The sequence below is a fragment of the Garra rufa genome, chromosome 10, assembly GCF_049309525.1.
Source record: "Garra rufa chromosome 10, GarRuf1.0, whole genome shotgun sequence".
In the NCBI taxonomy this organism is placed as follows: domain Eukaryota; kingdom Metazoa; phylum Chordata; class Actinopteri; order Cypriniformes; family Cyprinidae; genus Garra; species Garra rufa.
Window position 1 is genome coordinate 11,525,515 of NC_133370.1, and position 16,907 is coordinate 11,542,421.

The 16,907-nt window shown below is 35.6% G+C and overlaps 1 protein-coding gene across 1 annotated transcript; it reads left to right on the top strand.

Annotated features, from left to right (window-relative positions):
- Positions 1-916: 916 nt before the first annotated feature.
- On the top strand, positions 917-14,579 carry eeig2a (EEIG family member 2a). Its single transcript, XM_073849539.1, has 11 exons — positions 917-1,089; positions 3,412-3,532; positions 3,662-3,691; positions 3,773-3,889; positions 6,652-6,698; positions 10,442-10,545; positions 10,859-10,966; positions 11,067-11,235; positions 11,279-11,478; positions 14,223-14,286; positions 14,537-14,579. The coding sequence occupies exons 1-11, from the start codon at positions 944-946 to the stop codon at positions 14,577-14,579; spliced, it is 1,149 nt and encodes a 382-aa protein (XP_073705640.1). The 5' UTR covers positions 917-943.
- Positions 14,580-16,907: the final 2,328 nt, after the last annotated feature.

The following is a 16,907-nucleotide window of genomic DNA, read 5'->3' on the forward strand; positions in this document are numbered from 1 at the left end:
AGAACGGTAATGTTACAGCATTGACCAGTAGGGGCTCCCCAAGACCTTTTTTTTGTTCTAATTGGAAGACAACGGTCTTCAAGACTTCCACACAAGCTCTCTTTGGGTTGATATAAACAGTATTTATACAAAGTCATAAATACAAATGTATACAAAAAATATAAATACAATTTATACGTAAATGGACAAATATAATTATTCTTGGGCATATATTTGAATATAATTCTAATATTCTTTGCTTGCCAATTTATATGTGCTTTTATTATAGTAATATACAATATATATATAGGCTATATATATACTGAGTTATAATTATAATAAAAGTATACTTTGTAGTTTTAAAAATCCTATACAAAAAGTAAACAATATATAAATAAAGCCTATATTTATTACTCAATTTTTTTTTAAGGCGGATTAGTTACGTATTATTGAGAGATACAGAGTGACAACCTATATCTATATGCATTTTATATAAGTAGTCTGATACTGTTATATCTGATGTAAATCAATTCTGTTTATATGTATATTTTTTTGGCCATATAAATATCAACAGGTGCGCTAAATCGTATGTTTTTGCTTAGTTTGGACTAAGCCATAAAAGCAAAAAGAAAAGAAAAGAAAAGAAAAATAAGATGGATATAAATAAATAAATAAATATTGCTTTAAAATACGTATAATTAATTTAGACAAATAAATAATGTTAGATTATTTTTGTCCTATTGTGAGCATGAAATATCCATTCGAAATATTTTGGGTGGACTTTTATTTTAAAGTGTCGTCATTTGTCAGTTCAACGCAGTCCACACAGCAGCGTTTAAAAAACCGTCCCGCACACACACCGACTCAAACAACGCAGAGGCGCGTCAAATCGTTTGGGTTCTTCTCCTGAAATCCCATTCTTGGATTACAACAGCAAATCTGTCGTCTTTCACATATTCGATCAATGGCTTTCATCATGATGAAAAAGAAAAGGTTTAAGTTTAAAGTGGATGTCGAGGTGGAGGAGCTGTCATCTGTCCCATACGTGAATGGAGTTCTGTTCTGCAAGGTTCGACTGACGGACGGAGGCTTTTCAGATGAGTCTTCGAGGTAAGACAAACGCACATCACCCTGTATTTTATTTTATTTTATTTTATTTATTTTTTCCTTTTTTATTAATATTAGTATTTGATACAACTATTTAACATTTAAAATTAATGTAAAGCTGTAATGTAAATAATGTTAAATAATAGCCTACATTAGTTTCTGTGGCTGAGTAACAGTAATCTTAAAATAAGTTATTCATTATCATTAGCTTGCCTAATTAATGTTGAGTAAGATGATTAGAGGCTTTTGATGTTCACGTGCTGTTAACCTAGACACGTTTTATGAAAACAGTGCAGCTCGTTTCGTTACATGGAGGAACGTGTATTTTGTCAGGGGGCGAATGAGAGAGGCTTTGCTCTACACTGAGCTCAACAAGTCGGCAAAAGTGGGCAGTGTCTGATTAGCAAATGCTTTCCTTCCTTTAACCGTCAAGGCTGGACTTGCTGTGGCAACAGTGTGCATTTTACAAAACGGTTACATTCCATCTTATCTGTCTGAATGCCTGACGGTTTACTTGGTATTAGTGTTATTGTGTTTTCGGAACAAATGAGGGAAGAACTTTTGAATGAGTACAGGGCAGCACAGACATGTACAAAAGCAAAAAAAAAGAAAAAAAAAAAGAACTGCAGGAAGCATTATTCAGAAATATTCATTACAGAAAGCACAGTCTTTCACAACCAGAGCAAATATGACATAACAGACACTGTAACAAACTAATCCTCTCCCTGTAGACATTACTGTAATGTGCCTTCTCATTCAAATCTCTCTTGACAAATGCCTTGTCTAAATCACTTTCCCTAATAACACAGCGGTGATGACACAGCTTATAGAAATTTTCATGTGTGTTTGGGGCAAAGACACTATGTTCTTTTTTTTTCACAGATACCTTTATATTTGTGAAAACACATTCTTTTATTTAACTTGTTGCATCTATCTATCTATCTATCTATCTATCTATCTATCTATCTATCTATCTATCTATCTATCTATCTATCTATCATCTATCTATTTATCTATCTCTAGCTCTGTCTGTCTATCTGTCTGTCATTCTAGCTGTCTGTCTGTCTGTCTGTCTGTCTGTCTGTCTGTCTGTCTGTCTGTCTGTCTGTCTCTAGCTCTGTCTGTCTATCTGGCTATCATTCTGTCTGTCTGTCTGTCTGTCTGTCTGTCTGTCTGTCTGTCTGTCTGTCTGTCTGTCTGTCTGTCTGTCTGTATATCTGTCTCTAGCTCTGTCTGTCTATCTGGCTATCATTCTGTCTGTCTGTCTGTCTGTCTGTCTGTCTGTCTGTCTGTCTGTCTGTCTGTCTGTCTGTCTGTCTGTCTGTCTGTCTGTCTGTCTGTCTGTATATCTATCTGTTTATCTATCTTTATCTCTGTTTCTCTCTGTCTATATATCTATCTGTCTAACTATCTGTTTATCTATCTCTATCTATCTGTCTGTCTATATATCTATTTGTCTATCTATCTGTTTATCTATCTCTAGCTCTGTCTGTCTGTTTATCTATCTTTATCTCTGTTTCTCTCTGTCTATATATCTATCTGTCTAACTATCTGTTTATCTATCTCTAGCTCTGTCTGTCTATATATCTATCTGTCTATCTATCTCTAGCTCTGTCTGTCTGTCTGTCTGTCTGTCTGTCTGTCTGTCTGTCTGTCTGTCTGTCTGTCTGTATATCTATCTATTTGTCTAGCTATCTGTTTATCAATCTCTAGCTCTGCCTGTCTGTCTGTCTATCTATCTGTTTATCTATCTCTAGCTCTATCTATCTGTCTGTCTGTCTATATATCTATTTGTCTATCTATCTGTTTATCTATCTCTAGCTCTGTCTGTCTATATATCTATCTGTTTATCTATCTCTAGCTCTGTCTGTCTGTCTGTCTGTCTGTCTGTCTGTCTGTCTGTCTGTCTGTCTGTCTGTCTGTCTGTCTGTCTGTCTGTCTGTCTGTCTGTCTGTCTGTCTGTCTATATCTATTTGTCTATCTATCTGTTTATCTATCTCTAGCTCTGGCTGTCTGTCTATATATCTATTTGTCTATCTATCTGTTTATCTATCTCTAGCTCTGTCTGTCTATATATCTATCTGTTTATCTATCTCTAGCTCTGTCTGTCTGTCTGTCTGTCTGTCTATATCTATTTGTCTATCTATCTGTTTATCTATCTCTAGCTCTGGCTGTCTGTCTATATATCTATTTGTCTATCTATCTGTCTGTCTGTCTGTCTGTCTGTCTGTCTGTCTGTCTGTCTGTCTGTCATTTTATCTATTGGTCTGTCTGTCTTGTTTATTTACATTATCTACATTATCTTTCTTGTGTTTTCTTCTGCAGGGAGCCAGTTCTGGTGAATTGTGTTAAATGGAAGAAAAAATTTGCCTTTTTATGCAAGATGAGTGCTAACGCAGGGACCGGAGTGTTGGATCCATGTGTTTTTCGGGTATCTGTAAGAAAGGTACAATGTAACATTCTAATTCTTAAATTCTGCTCTAAGCATAAACAAATGTTGTTTCTTTACAAATGTTGTTGGATTGGGTGAGGTTTTTGACTAATTTTTGGTATTTTTTTTATTTTTATAATGAAGGAGCTCAAAGGTGGGAAGACATTTGCAAAGGTAAGCTCAGTTTATCCGTGGATTATGAAGACTTTTTCTATCAGATCGCTGGCACTGATACACTGTGTGTGTGCCACACAGCTTGGCTTTGCTGATTTAAACTTGGCTGAGTTTGCCGGTTCAGGAAGCACCACACGGCGCTGTCTACTGGAGGGGTACAACACCAAAAACACTCGTCAGGACAACTCTATATTGAAGGTACACATGCGCATACACACACACACACACACACACACACACACACATATAGCAAAACAACTTTTGTCCTCAGAACGCATGTCCTTTGTGTTTTATTTTTTCGTTTATTTATACCATAAACATGCTGTTGCTAGGGGGGCGGGTGAGGGGCGTGTCCTCTCAAATCTGTGTGTGGTGTTGTGTTACTTCATGTACCGTTTCATGTGGGTTATGTGTGGCATGCTCCGGCCTGTGTTGAGCTGTGTTTTCCAATCCACATCCCCCACCTATGCCTAGAGCTGTTCACAGCGCCCCCAGAATTCCACAGGCCTGTATCCTTCCACCTCCGCCTGGAGCACCCAAAATTCCACAGGCCTGCCCTGCACATTTATAGCTGTAGAGAGCCACACACATGACCAGACCATTTTAACTTGAGTCACTGCAGTCCATTAAAGGGCACCTGTTACGCAAAATTCACTTTTAACATGTTGTTTGTGTGTACACAACCACCCTATAATGTTAAAAATCCACCCACTCCTCCTTTTTAAATCTTTATAAATCATAAAATGTGTCTCAGAGCTTACTGATCACAGAATCCGTAAATTGTGACATCACACTTTACCAGCCCCACCCACGACTGTTGACTGATAGGCCGTATTAGCAGAGTCCCCACCCTGAGTGAGCTGCAAACACACTATGTGCTATAAAAGCAGCATTCAAGTAAGAAATGTCTTCTTATTAAAACTATAGATGTTATTCAGTCCAGAGCAGTGAGTGATTATGTAAGGAATAATTGACAACGGGCCGTTGAATTCTACGAAATGAATGCACACCCGAGGTGTAACGGCCACTCCGCTTGATGTTGTGGCCGTTACACCTCGTGTGTGCATTATTTTTTGTAGAATTCAACAGACCGAAGTCAATTATTCTGCTTATACTACGGTTACCACACCTCAAGATCAGATGATATATTTCAAGACATTCGTCCTGTTTTTGTCCTTAAAATGCTATTGTGAGTAGGATTCATTTCTTACGCAGCTCATCGATGCCTCATTGGAAGTATCCCTGGTGAAAAAAAACAGCTAAAACCAGCCTAGGCTGGTTGGCTGGTTTTAGCTGGTCAACCAGCCTGGTTTTAGCTGGTCATAGCTGGAAGGCAGGCTGGTTTTAGAGGGGTTTTGTCCACTTTTCCAGCCTGGTCAGGCTGGTCTTAGCTGATCAGGCTGGGAAACCACCAGCTAAAACCAGCCTGACCAGCTTGGGAGACCAGCTAAAACCAGTCACTTCCAGCTTAAACCAGCTAAGACCAGCCAACCAGCCTAGGCTGGTATTAGCTGTTTTTTTTCAGCAGGGATAACTCAGTATAACTGCTTTTATTTTATTGTTTGAGTCATATTAACAGCGTAGACCCAAACAGCAATACGTATTACTCTGCTGTATATACAGAACTAATATAAACATGTAATTTTTTTCCCAGCCGTTTATCTTCACAGACATACCCGACTGTGTTTTTGTAACTTAAGTATGTTTTTAACATAAAGAGAACTTAGTTTAGTACTCACATGCCATGACAGACGCTTTCTGTCCATGTGCTTCGGATGTGTGCGCTCAGAAAATCATATATCATAAGTTTAAACTGATGTAGCCTTAAATGGCATATTTTCAGCGCGATTGACATGATAATCAAAACCAAAAAGATGTTTTTTTAACAGTTAAGAGCTATTATGGCGCAGCTCTATTCTGGAAAAGCGGGCGGGGAGCAGCAGCTCATTTGCATTTAAAAGAGCCAATGCACGAAAACAGCCTGTTTCTGCTTCCACTCAAAACAGGTATATTGAAAATAAATAAATGATCTGTCAGGTATTTTGAGCCAAAACTTCACAAGCACATTCTGGGGACACTTGAGACTTTTATTAAATTAAATTAAATCTTGGAAAAAGGGCGTAATAGGTGCCCTTTAAGACTAGGACACATACAGTATGTGTTGTCGTATTTACAAGTTTATTATTGAAACAAACCGTGTGACGCATTACAGTTTTTTTTTTACAGTGTATAAGGGACCTTTTTTTGCAATATTCAAACTTTTCCTAATGAGTTTTTAACATTGAGATTGCTGGTGATTGAGCCCTTAAAGGAGAAGTTCACCTCCAGAACAAAAGTTTACAGATAGTTTACTCACCTCTTTGTCATCCAAGATGTTCATGTCTTTCTTTCTTCAGTGGTAAAGAAATTATGTTTTGTGAGAAAAACATTTCAGGATTTCTCTCCATATAGTGGACTCCTATGGTGCCCGAGAGTTTGAACTTCCAAAATGCAGTTTAAATGCAGCTTCAAAGGGCTCTAAACAATCCAAGCCGAGGAAGAAGTGTCTTATCTAGTAAAACCATAGGTTATTTTCTTTAAAAAAAATTGACAATTTGTATGCTTTTTAATCTCAATTGCTCGTCTTGCCTAGCTCTGTGTGTATTCCGGTTCAGTACAGTTAGGGTATGTCGAAAAACTTTAACTTTAAAATCGCCCTACGTCGCTGCAGAAGTACCAGCTCAGTGTTTACAAAATGAATGTGCAAAGAAGATGAAATGCCCTTTACAAAAAAAGGTAAAACAGCGATGTAGGGCGATTATGAAGTTGGAGGTGAAAATGAGATGGGAGTTTTTTGACCCTAACTGTCTTGAATCAGAATACACAGAGTACAGACAAGACACAGAGCTAGACAAGATGAGCATTTCTGTTATATCTCAAAATGTATGTAACTATTCACAAATATTCTCTTTTTTTTCAAGGTGATAATCAGTATGCAGCTAATGTCGGGTGATCCCTGCTTTAAAACGTAAGTTGTCCCTTAATTTTTCATTTGTTTTGAACATTTAGATTTCATATTCCAACCAAAGTCTGCATCCTTCTAAAAAGACCAGCATACTGTATGTTTTGAATGCTGGTCTCCAGCATGACACAACCTGGTTTAAGTGTAACAAGTGAGACAGAAAGACCTTGCTGGTTAAGCAGTCTCGGTGGCTAAGTTTTGCCAGAACACCAGTACCAAACCAACTGTATGAAATTCATACTGGTCTACACTGGTCTTTTCATTCATGTCACAGAGAGTAACCCGAGAGCTCAGAATGTCCTTGAAACTGCAACATTAGCAGATGCATGCTTTGTATTTGTTTGCGTGTCTGCGCGGCTGCACCAGTGTTTGTGCCAGTGTTTTTTATGCAGTGAAATGCGTTTAGTCTGACACCAACGTCTGGGACCACATGAACACAGGAAGTCTGGTTCAGCCACTTCCTGGTGATGTTTAGTCAAACAGAGGCGATACAGACACAGAGGTGTTTTTTTTCCATCTTCTTTTTTTTTTTGTGTCTGCAGCTTGAAACCTCTGAATATTAGTTAAGGTGGCATATTTACACAACCATTCTAAAGTAAGTAGTAAGATTTATGTTTGAAAGAAATGATACTTTCATCAGGGTTCATACAGGGTGCTTGAAGTACTTGAATTTGACTTTTTGAAATTTAAAGCCTGGAAAACACTTGAGAATAGCAATATTCCTGAAGAGGTACATGAAAATAGCTTGAATTTATTATTTTAGGTAATGTCATAAATGTTATATTATTTTAGGTAATATTTAGGTAATGTCATAAAACTAGCGATCTAAGCCAGTAGTAGTAAATTCGCTGAGTAAACGGTAAAACGCTTTCGCTTAACATGAAAAGAGGAACAGATGAACCAAATGAATTGAGTCATTTATGCTGGAACTGATTTTTCCAATTTCGACATCACTTGTAATGATTTGAAAAAGCACTTAGTGATGCGTGAAATCACTTGATTCGGTTTGGTTTGATTGATCAGGACTTCAAATTGCGTATCACAAATCATTTGATTTAGATCGGGACATCAAATAACGTATCGAGACTCAGTTGACTCAGATCGGGACCTCAAATCGCAAATCATTTGATTTACAGTGGGACTTCGGATTGATTTAGATCGGAGCGGGTTCGTGAAACATTTTGTGAATCTAAGTCAAATGAATCGCGATCTGCGCTCTGACGGTTCACAAAACATTATTCAGATCGCTCAGACTTTGGAGCGTGGATCGTAAATCATTTGATTTAGATCAGAACTTCGAAGCGTCAGTCGCGAATAAATTGATTCGGTTTGGGACTTCGGAGCACTTGTGGTGAATCATTTGTTTCCAGGATTTCGGAGTGCTTTCACAAATCTTTTTTTTTTTTTTATTTTCTTAAACAGTATGAAACATTAAACAATTAAGGCAGTACAGTTATAAAAACAAAACAAGGAAAGTAAGTGATAAGTATACACAAATGCAAATCTCTTAAGAAAAATAACCTTGGTTGTACTATAGTAAAAGTGTAGTATACTTCAGTATTAATACTTTACATGTGCTTCACTTAAATTTTTGCCCTTTTGTTTTATTAGTATATATTTTTTAAAATCTATTTATCTTTTTTATAATTTAAAAGAGAAGACATTGTTTGATTAGTGAGATCTCTGATCTTGAAAGGTCCTTAAAAAACAAAAAAGTAGTGTTGGAAAGTTCTGGAATTTAATTTTACAGTATCTGTACGAATCCGGTTTCATTCAATCAGATTGATCAAAAGTGACAGTAAAGACTCAAGAATCCTGAATAAGATGTCTCATGATTTCCATATGTTAAGCAGTATAATTGTTTTTAACACTAAAAATAATAATAAATGTTTATTGAACAGCATGTTTAAAATGGTTTCTGAATGATCGTGTGACACTGAAGAGGATTAGGAGTAGCACAATAATGGCAAATGTTTCATTATTCAACACTTATAATAGGAAGGTTGTTGGAAATTAAAATGTACTAATAAAGAAAATTATTTACTTGTTATTTTTTGTATTGCTTTATCTTATTATGTTGCTCAGATACACTAGCCCTTGAAGCTGTTTATAGTTGGTGCGGTTTCAGATTGAAGTATTTGTGTGGATGTGTTTGCGTGTATGTTGAAATAGTTGACATTTATCCTGACATTTAGGGGGGGGTAATATCCGTCATCTCACACAGCACCCTAGAAACACTAAAAGGTGTGCTTCCTGTTATGTAAGCGAGCTGGCACACAATCTCCTATTAAAACAACAAGTAAAGTGTTCTGATAGTGGATTAGCAACTGAAATGAGTGACAAATAAACCCCCATGAAGAGGTGTGTGTGTGTTATTACACCCACTTCTATCGTCACAGACTTGTGAATCATGCTCTAGTGAGAGTTGTGTCATTATTTCACTGTGGATGGTTGTCAAAAATAGTCATACGCACTCATAAATCAAAGTGTTTGGTGGTGTTTCCCAGTGAGAGTGTGTGTTTGTGTGGCCTACAGAAGTGTTATCGGGGTGTTCGTGTGTGTGGGAGTGCTCATACTGCGCCTCAAGTGGTTTTAGCTCTGGCTTGTGCGTCATAGTTTTATGTCACTGTCAGTTTTAGAGGCGCTAAACCGAGTGAAATGCCAGATTAGTACTTTATGGATTAATGTTCCTCTGAAATCTGTTTTATAGATTATTCTTTATTAGGAATTTATTTTTTTATCTCTCTATTTTTCCAGAGTATTAAGGCTCTCAAGTAAAGAATTAGGAGCCGGGATGCAGGAGCCTGAATTTGTTTAAATATTTAAATACCAGGAAGGTTTTAAACAGTAAGATTTTTTTTTCCTCAAAGAAGTCTCTTCTGCTCTCCAAGCCTGCATTTATTTGATCCAAAATACAGCAAAAGCAGTAATATTTTTACTATTTTAAATAACTGCTTTTAATTTTAATTTTAATATTTTAAAATGTAATTTATTCCTGTGATCAAAGCTGAATTTTCAGCATCATTACCTCAGTCTTTAGTCTTTAGTGTCACATGATCCTTCAGAAATCATTCTAATATGCTGATTTGTTGTTCAAGAAACATTATTATTATTAGTTGAGTACATTTTTTTTCAGGATTCTTTGATGAATAGAAATATCCAGTGATCAGCGTTTATCTCAAATAAAAAGCTTTACATTATTACATTTATTGTTACATTATACACAAAGCTACATTATACACAAAAAAAGAGTCAATATTTTTGAAATTATAGAAATTAATACTTTTATTTAGCATTAAAGAAACCTGAAAAAAATCTTTGCTGCTCAAATGTTTTTGAGCAGCAAATCAGAATATTAGAATGATTTCTGAAGGATCATGTGATTGGAGTAATTATGCTAAAAATTCAGATTTGAAATCACAGGAATAAAATACATTTAAAAATATTTTTAAATAGAAAATAGTTATTTAAAATAGTAAAAGTATCTCAAAATTGTTTTGCTGTACTTTGGATCAAATAAATGCAGGTTTGGTGAGCAGAAGAGATTAAAAAAACATTAAAAATCTTACTGTTCAAAAACTTTTGACTGGTAATGTAGTCTTGTAAAAACATTACTGTTTAAGTTCATAATCATTTTGTACACTGTGTGATTTTTGCGTATGCAACAGTGTCTTACTTTGATGATTTGCTATTTGTAAGACTATATGCTGTATTTAAAATGTTAATAGACACATTTTTTACTTTTTCAGGCCTCCATCCACTGCAACGACAATTGGTTTTCCAGGAGAAATGGAGACATGTCTACATGAGGACAGAAGAGGAGAGACACAGAATACAAATCATATTTCTACAGGTACCTCCACAATCCACACACAAAATCACTACCTATATACCAATCAAGTTTGAAATAATATTTTTTTTATGTTTTTGAAAGATTTTTTATGTTTTGTAGTATTGTGTAGTTTTGTAATATTGTGAAATATTATTACAATTTAAAATGAGTGCTTTCTATTTGAATATGTAAAAATATAAATTATTTGTTTAAAAAAAATAATTTGACCAGTAGTGTGTGTTATTTTCTTAAAGACCTAAAACCATCTGTCCTGCATTTTAACCATTCCAAAATTCACAATGATGTTAATAATGCACTGAATTTTATCTTCTAGAAAACTCAGGAAAAATTGGCATCGGTCATGGTTCCGTTCCAGATGAACTGGGAAAGTGTGGCCACTCAAGAACCGCCAGTTATGCCAGCCAGCAGTCCAAGTTTTCTGGTTTGTTCATTCACATAAATGCTTCTCTTTTATACTTTCATTCTATGGATTTTTGCATAATATTATACCCTTATACTGATCAATCTGGACATTCTTGTAGGCTACAGCACAGGTCACTCGCGCTCCTCCAGCCTGACGGAGCTCTGTCATAGGAGGAACTTGTCTGCGGGCAGTGCTTCCACTGGGATTGGCAGCCTACCAGAGCCCAGTGAGGACAGAGAGTCCCGTACACAGGCCTGCACACCTTTACCCCAGCACTTAGCCACACCGTCCCACAGTGGGATCACAGCCAACAGGTAAACGTTTGTGCAGCTCTTCCTGCAAAAAATCTTTTAGTGACATCATTAATAAAGAGAATGTTTGTTTGTATTTCAGGCATCCTGTAAAACAGGACTCAATGGAGTGTCAGCTAAAGCGAGTGGATGCTACCAGAGTGGATGCTGATGATATAATTGAGACAATCCTACAGGGTCAAGATTTTAGCCACAGCATACTGGACTCTAGTAATGAAGGTACTATTAGAAAGCACCTTGATGCATGCAGCATTTACAGTACAGTTTATATAAAACAGATTTTATTCGTATTTTCAGCATCATTACTCCAGTCTTCAGTGTCACATGATCCTTCAGAAATCATTCTAATATGATGATTTGCTGCTCAAGAAACATTTCTTATAACTGTCAATGTTGAAAACGGTTGTGCTGCTTATTATGTTTGTGGAAACTGTGACATTATAAATGTTTTTACTGTCGCTTTTGATTAGTTTCATCCACACTTGCAAAACATTTTACTGTAAACAGATGCAAACAGTTGCAAACTGTTTGTTTCTAAGGATCAAAGAGGATGAAAAATGATCATGGAAACCTAAATTACAATTGCATGTGGTACAACAAATTGGCCTAACATTTTAAGTGGACCTTAGGGAAAAACATCTCTTTTGCTCATCAAACATGCATTTATTTAATCCACAGTACAGCAAAACAGTACAATTTTCCATTTGAATATATTTAAAAATGTAATTTATTCCTGTGATTTCAAAGCTGAATTTTTATCATCATTACTCCAGTCACACGATCCTTCAGAACTCATTCTAATATTCTGATTTGCTGCTCAAAAAACATTTATTGCCATTGTTATGTTGGAAATGGTTTAATTTTTCAGGTTTCTTTGATGAATAGAAAGTTCAGGACAACATTTATCTGAAATAGAAATAAAGCATCCTTGTGTCGTGTATAAAGTTACTGAAGCTTTTTATTTCAGATAAATGCTGGATCTTTCTATTCATTAAGGAATGCTGAAAAAAATTACTTAGCTGTTAAATAATATATATATATATATAATATAACAAATATATAAAATATAATAAAAAAAAGTTTCTTGAACAGCAAATCAGCATGTGACACTGAAGACTGGAGTAATGATGCTGAAAGATTAGGTTTGATCACAGGAATAAATTACATTTTTAAAATATATTTAAATAGAAAGACGTTACTTTAAATAGTAAACATATTACACAATATTACAGCTTTTGCTGTATTTTGAATCAAATAAATGCAGGCTTCTTAAATAAACATTTCAAATCTTACTGTTCAAAACTTTTGACTGGTAGTGTAGTTTGTTTTAAAAAATCTGCCAGGACTGCACTGTGACTTGGCAAAGAATTGCATACACATATTATGACATCTGCTTCTACAAGTATATTGTGAATAGCAACCTCCCTGCAAACATGTTTAAATTAAAACATAATTTCCATCTCCATAACACAAGGCTGTGCTCGACAGACATCAGTCGCACACACATGGAAACATGTTGTGTATAACCAGCTCGCCCGGACCTTCACATCACAGTACACTAAATTCCACTGTCCCATAGTAGGCACTCACAAGACACAAACTCGGAATAAGGAAATTCTGAGTCGTGTTTTACTGCAGATGCACAGCTGCACTTTAATATGCACCACATTGTGGCTTTGTAAGATGAATGTTTACTATGGTTACTACCGTCTCAAACAAACAAATGGTTGAATTTCCCCTCTTCTCTCACTTTCTGACTCATGGATAGACCTCAGAGACAGAAACTTTAAACTCACAGTTGCCACAACATCTTTTTATGCCATTTTTTTACCAGTTGATTTGAGGTTTTTCTTTACCTTAATCAGGGCTCGAAATTAACTTTTTTACTTGGTAGCACTGGTGCTCCCAACTTCAAAAAGTTAGGAGCACCAAAAAAATTTAGGAGCACCCAATTTATTTTTAGTAATGTGCCGATCTTGATTCTTCTTGGCTGATTCTGATTGCCAATGTTTTACAAGCAAATGGGCTGATTCTAAAAGCCTTTTTTATATATTTATTTTACGCCTTAAGTAAGGGACAAGAATGAATTAAAATTTGAGTACATGAACAAGATGATTATTTTCTCTATATAGATACAGCCATTTAAATTAGAGACAACCACTGCATTTTTAAACAATATGCAGTATAAATAACAGACAAATAAACACCGTTCTTTCTTAGTCGTGTAGACAATGAATGCAACTTTAATGAAAGTAGGCTACTCTTTCAATATTTAAAGTGCAAATAAGAGACCAAACTTTTCAAGTATGATACAGAGCTATAGACGACCACACATCTTATTATAGCCCACATACTAATAACAGCATAGATATTTTATGTAGCCTAATTTGGGCGCATTGGTAAGTCGCTCTCTAAACGTGGGGTATTAAAATAGCTTTTAAATGCTCGTGCGGGTTTTACTTTTAGTTTCGTTTAACTATCGCGCGAAACTCTCGACGGCGCGGAGCGTGCATTCTACAATAAAAGCGATTGTCATATCACAAGCCACTAATTGCAATGCAGTTTGTGCAAATCCGAAACAGAGGTTGGCTGAGAGGGAAAAAAACGTCCTAGTTTAGCGGAGCGCAGTGTCAGTGACAGGGAGTGATTGGCGGCTAATATCTCAAATCTGCTTTAAAGGTAATAGTTTAGAAGTTTAAATGGTTATGCTGGAGAGAATGGCGAACCTGTCACTGCAGCTCACAGCAGTCTGTGCATTAGTTAGGGTAGTGAAAGTTTTGTAAAGAAACCAAGTCGCACCACAACAAATTCTCGCACTTGCACAAACGCTCCCAAACATAATTTGAGGTCGCGCAGATAAAAATTTGGGAGCATATGCGACCAAAACGGTCGCAATTTCGAGCCTTGATTAATCTTTTGCACAGACTGAATAATGTCTAAGTATGTATGTATGTGTGTTGCAGAGGAGGGTTTGCGACTATTTGTTGGACCAGGCGGCAGCACTGCATTGGGCTCTCAGCACACCAGGTGAGATATATTATGTAACTTTCCCTGCCGCAAGGTCAATACGGCAACTGGCGTTGTCCTCTTATGCCGTCCTTGTGTGATACATGGTCATTGTGTTTTGCATTATGAGAAGCAGATTATAGAGAGGTATTATGTTACATGAGTTCTGACTAAATCTTAAAATTGCAGACTGTGGTAATGTAATTCTGTAATGTAATATAATGTAATGTATTGTAATATAATGCCGTCTTCCTCTTTTTCCATCATTCAGGGTTGGTGCAGGAGCTTTCGAACAGGTGGTTATAAAACGCTAGACTTAACGTCCATGGGGGAAGGTGATGTAATATCCTGTGTCAAACGAGTGGACAGCAGTTGTCTTCGATCACAAGTAGCAGTTCTATACTGGGCTCCTGACGTATTCATCATGGGCTCTAGGAATTTATGGAATCACTGCTCCCCCTAGTGTTTAAACTCTGAGAACGGCCAGAAGCTTTGCTAAAGCTCAAAGTAACAGGAAATACTTGGATTGGTATTGTTTTACCAAAAATAGATGGTTATGGTTCTCACAGACACCACAGGTGGAACTGAAAAGTCGTGTTACAGTTTTCAGGACAAATTTAATACAAAATTCTTTTTTTTATCCACTGACACGGACTGATGCACTTTGGACCGTCTGATGCTGCTCAAGTATACAAATTTAATGTATACTACTGGTTTCAAGTGGACAACTTTGAAATCATATTTCTGTCTTTTTGTCCACCCATAAAGGTAGTCTAAATATTACAGATGTGTTGATTTAAAAGAACACTGTTTAAATATACAGTAAACCGATGCCAGCTAAGATGTAGGTGGTTGAAGTGACCCACAAACTAGTCATTTTCAAAGATCCCAGTTTAATGCTGTAACCATTTTTGTCAGCATAAACCACTCAACCACAAGTTGCACAAATATGGACATTGCACGCATTGGACTGTTTGATAAAATGGTGTAATCCAGATTCATTTTACAGGCATTCCTTAAGGGGAAATGCAGATGACCTGAGCTAGAATTCAGGATCTGTTTAATGTTTTTTTTTTTTTTTGTGAAAAGGTTTGCAAATGTGGGATATTTTATAGTTTATTACTGCGAAAATGTGTTTGAAAGGACATGCCAATTTTAAGACAAATAAAAAGGGCTGTTTATCAGGTCTCATATTGTACATTATAAAACTGTAATATTTTATGAATGTATATAAGGAGAAAAAAAAATTAATTTATGTGTTCATACTTTCTTATAGCAACAACTAGTAAAAGAAATTATGCTATATCTGATGTTTCAAAAGAAGTATATACCTGAATTCTTTTAGACAAAATGCAACATGCAATATATGTTTCACTGTAATAGGTTGCTTTTAGACATTTTGTTAATAAGAAATAATAAAACCGTTATATAATTAAAGTATTTGGTTCTAATTTTCATTTGTCACCATACTTGGTAATTGTCTTTGCACATCTGAAATAAAAATGTTGTTATAATTGAGCTGTTGATCATTTATGTACAATTTACATGTGACCCTTGACCACAAAACCAGTCATAAGCAATAGCCAACAAAACATTGTATGGGTCAAAATTATAGAATTTTTCTTTTTGCCAAAAATAATTAGGGTATCAAGTAAAGACCATGAAGATATTTTGTAAATGTTCTACTGTAAATATAATAAAACTTAATATTTTATTAGCAATATGCATTGCTAAGAACTTCATTTGGACAACTTTAAAGGTGATTTTCTTAATATTTTGATTTTTTTTTTTTTTTTTTTTATTCAAGATTTTCAAATAATTGTATCTCGACCAAATATTGTCCTATCCTAACAAACTAAAAAAAAAAAAAAAAAATCCCCTTATGACTGATTTTGTGGCCCAGGGTCACATATTATTTTTTAACATTGGGTTATAATACATGTCCCATAATCATAATAAACACATCTTATAAACATGCAGCTTTAGCCTTAAAATAAATTTACATCATTACTGCCTCACAACACCAAGAGCATGTGGAAAAATACAAGCTCCTTCAACAATATTTATATGTGGCCCTGAACCACAAAGCCAGTCATAAGGCTCAATTGAGCCTACGAGAATAAATACGCTTTTCATTGATGTATGGTTTGTTTGGATAGGACAATATTTGGCCGAAATACAACTATTTGAAAATCTGGAATCTAAAAAAAAATATTGAAAAAAATACCCTTTACAATTGTCCAAATTAAGTTCTTGCATATCAATGCATATCACTAATCAAAAAATATTTTTTATATACATTTACAGTAGGAAATTTAATGTCTTAATGGAATATTAATGTAATATCTTAATGTAATATCTTTACTTAATGTCCTAATGATTTTGGATTTGGGGTAATTTGAATCCATACAATGTATTTTTGGCTATTGCAACAAACATACCCGTGCTACTTAAGGCTGGTTTTGCGGTCCAGAGTCACATTTGGACTCTGCAAGACATCTGCAGTCAGGTACAAGCCATATCAAACCACACTGTAGGACCGCGTTGCCAAGTCCTTTGTAAACCATCTTCCTAAGCAATTTAGTTAACAATTGGCTTTTCGCCACCCTGTGGACAAACCGGGACAAACCCCATTGTTTTAA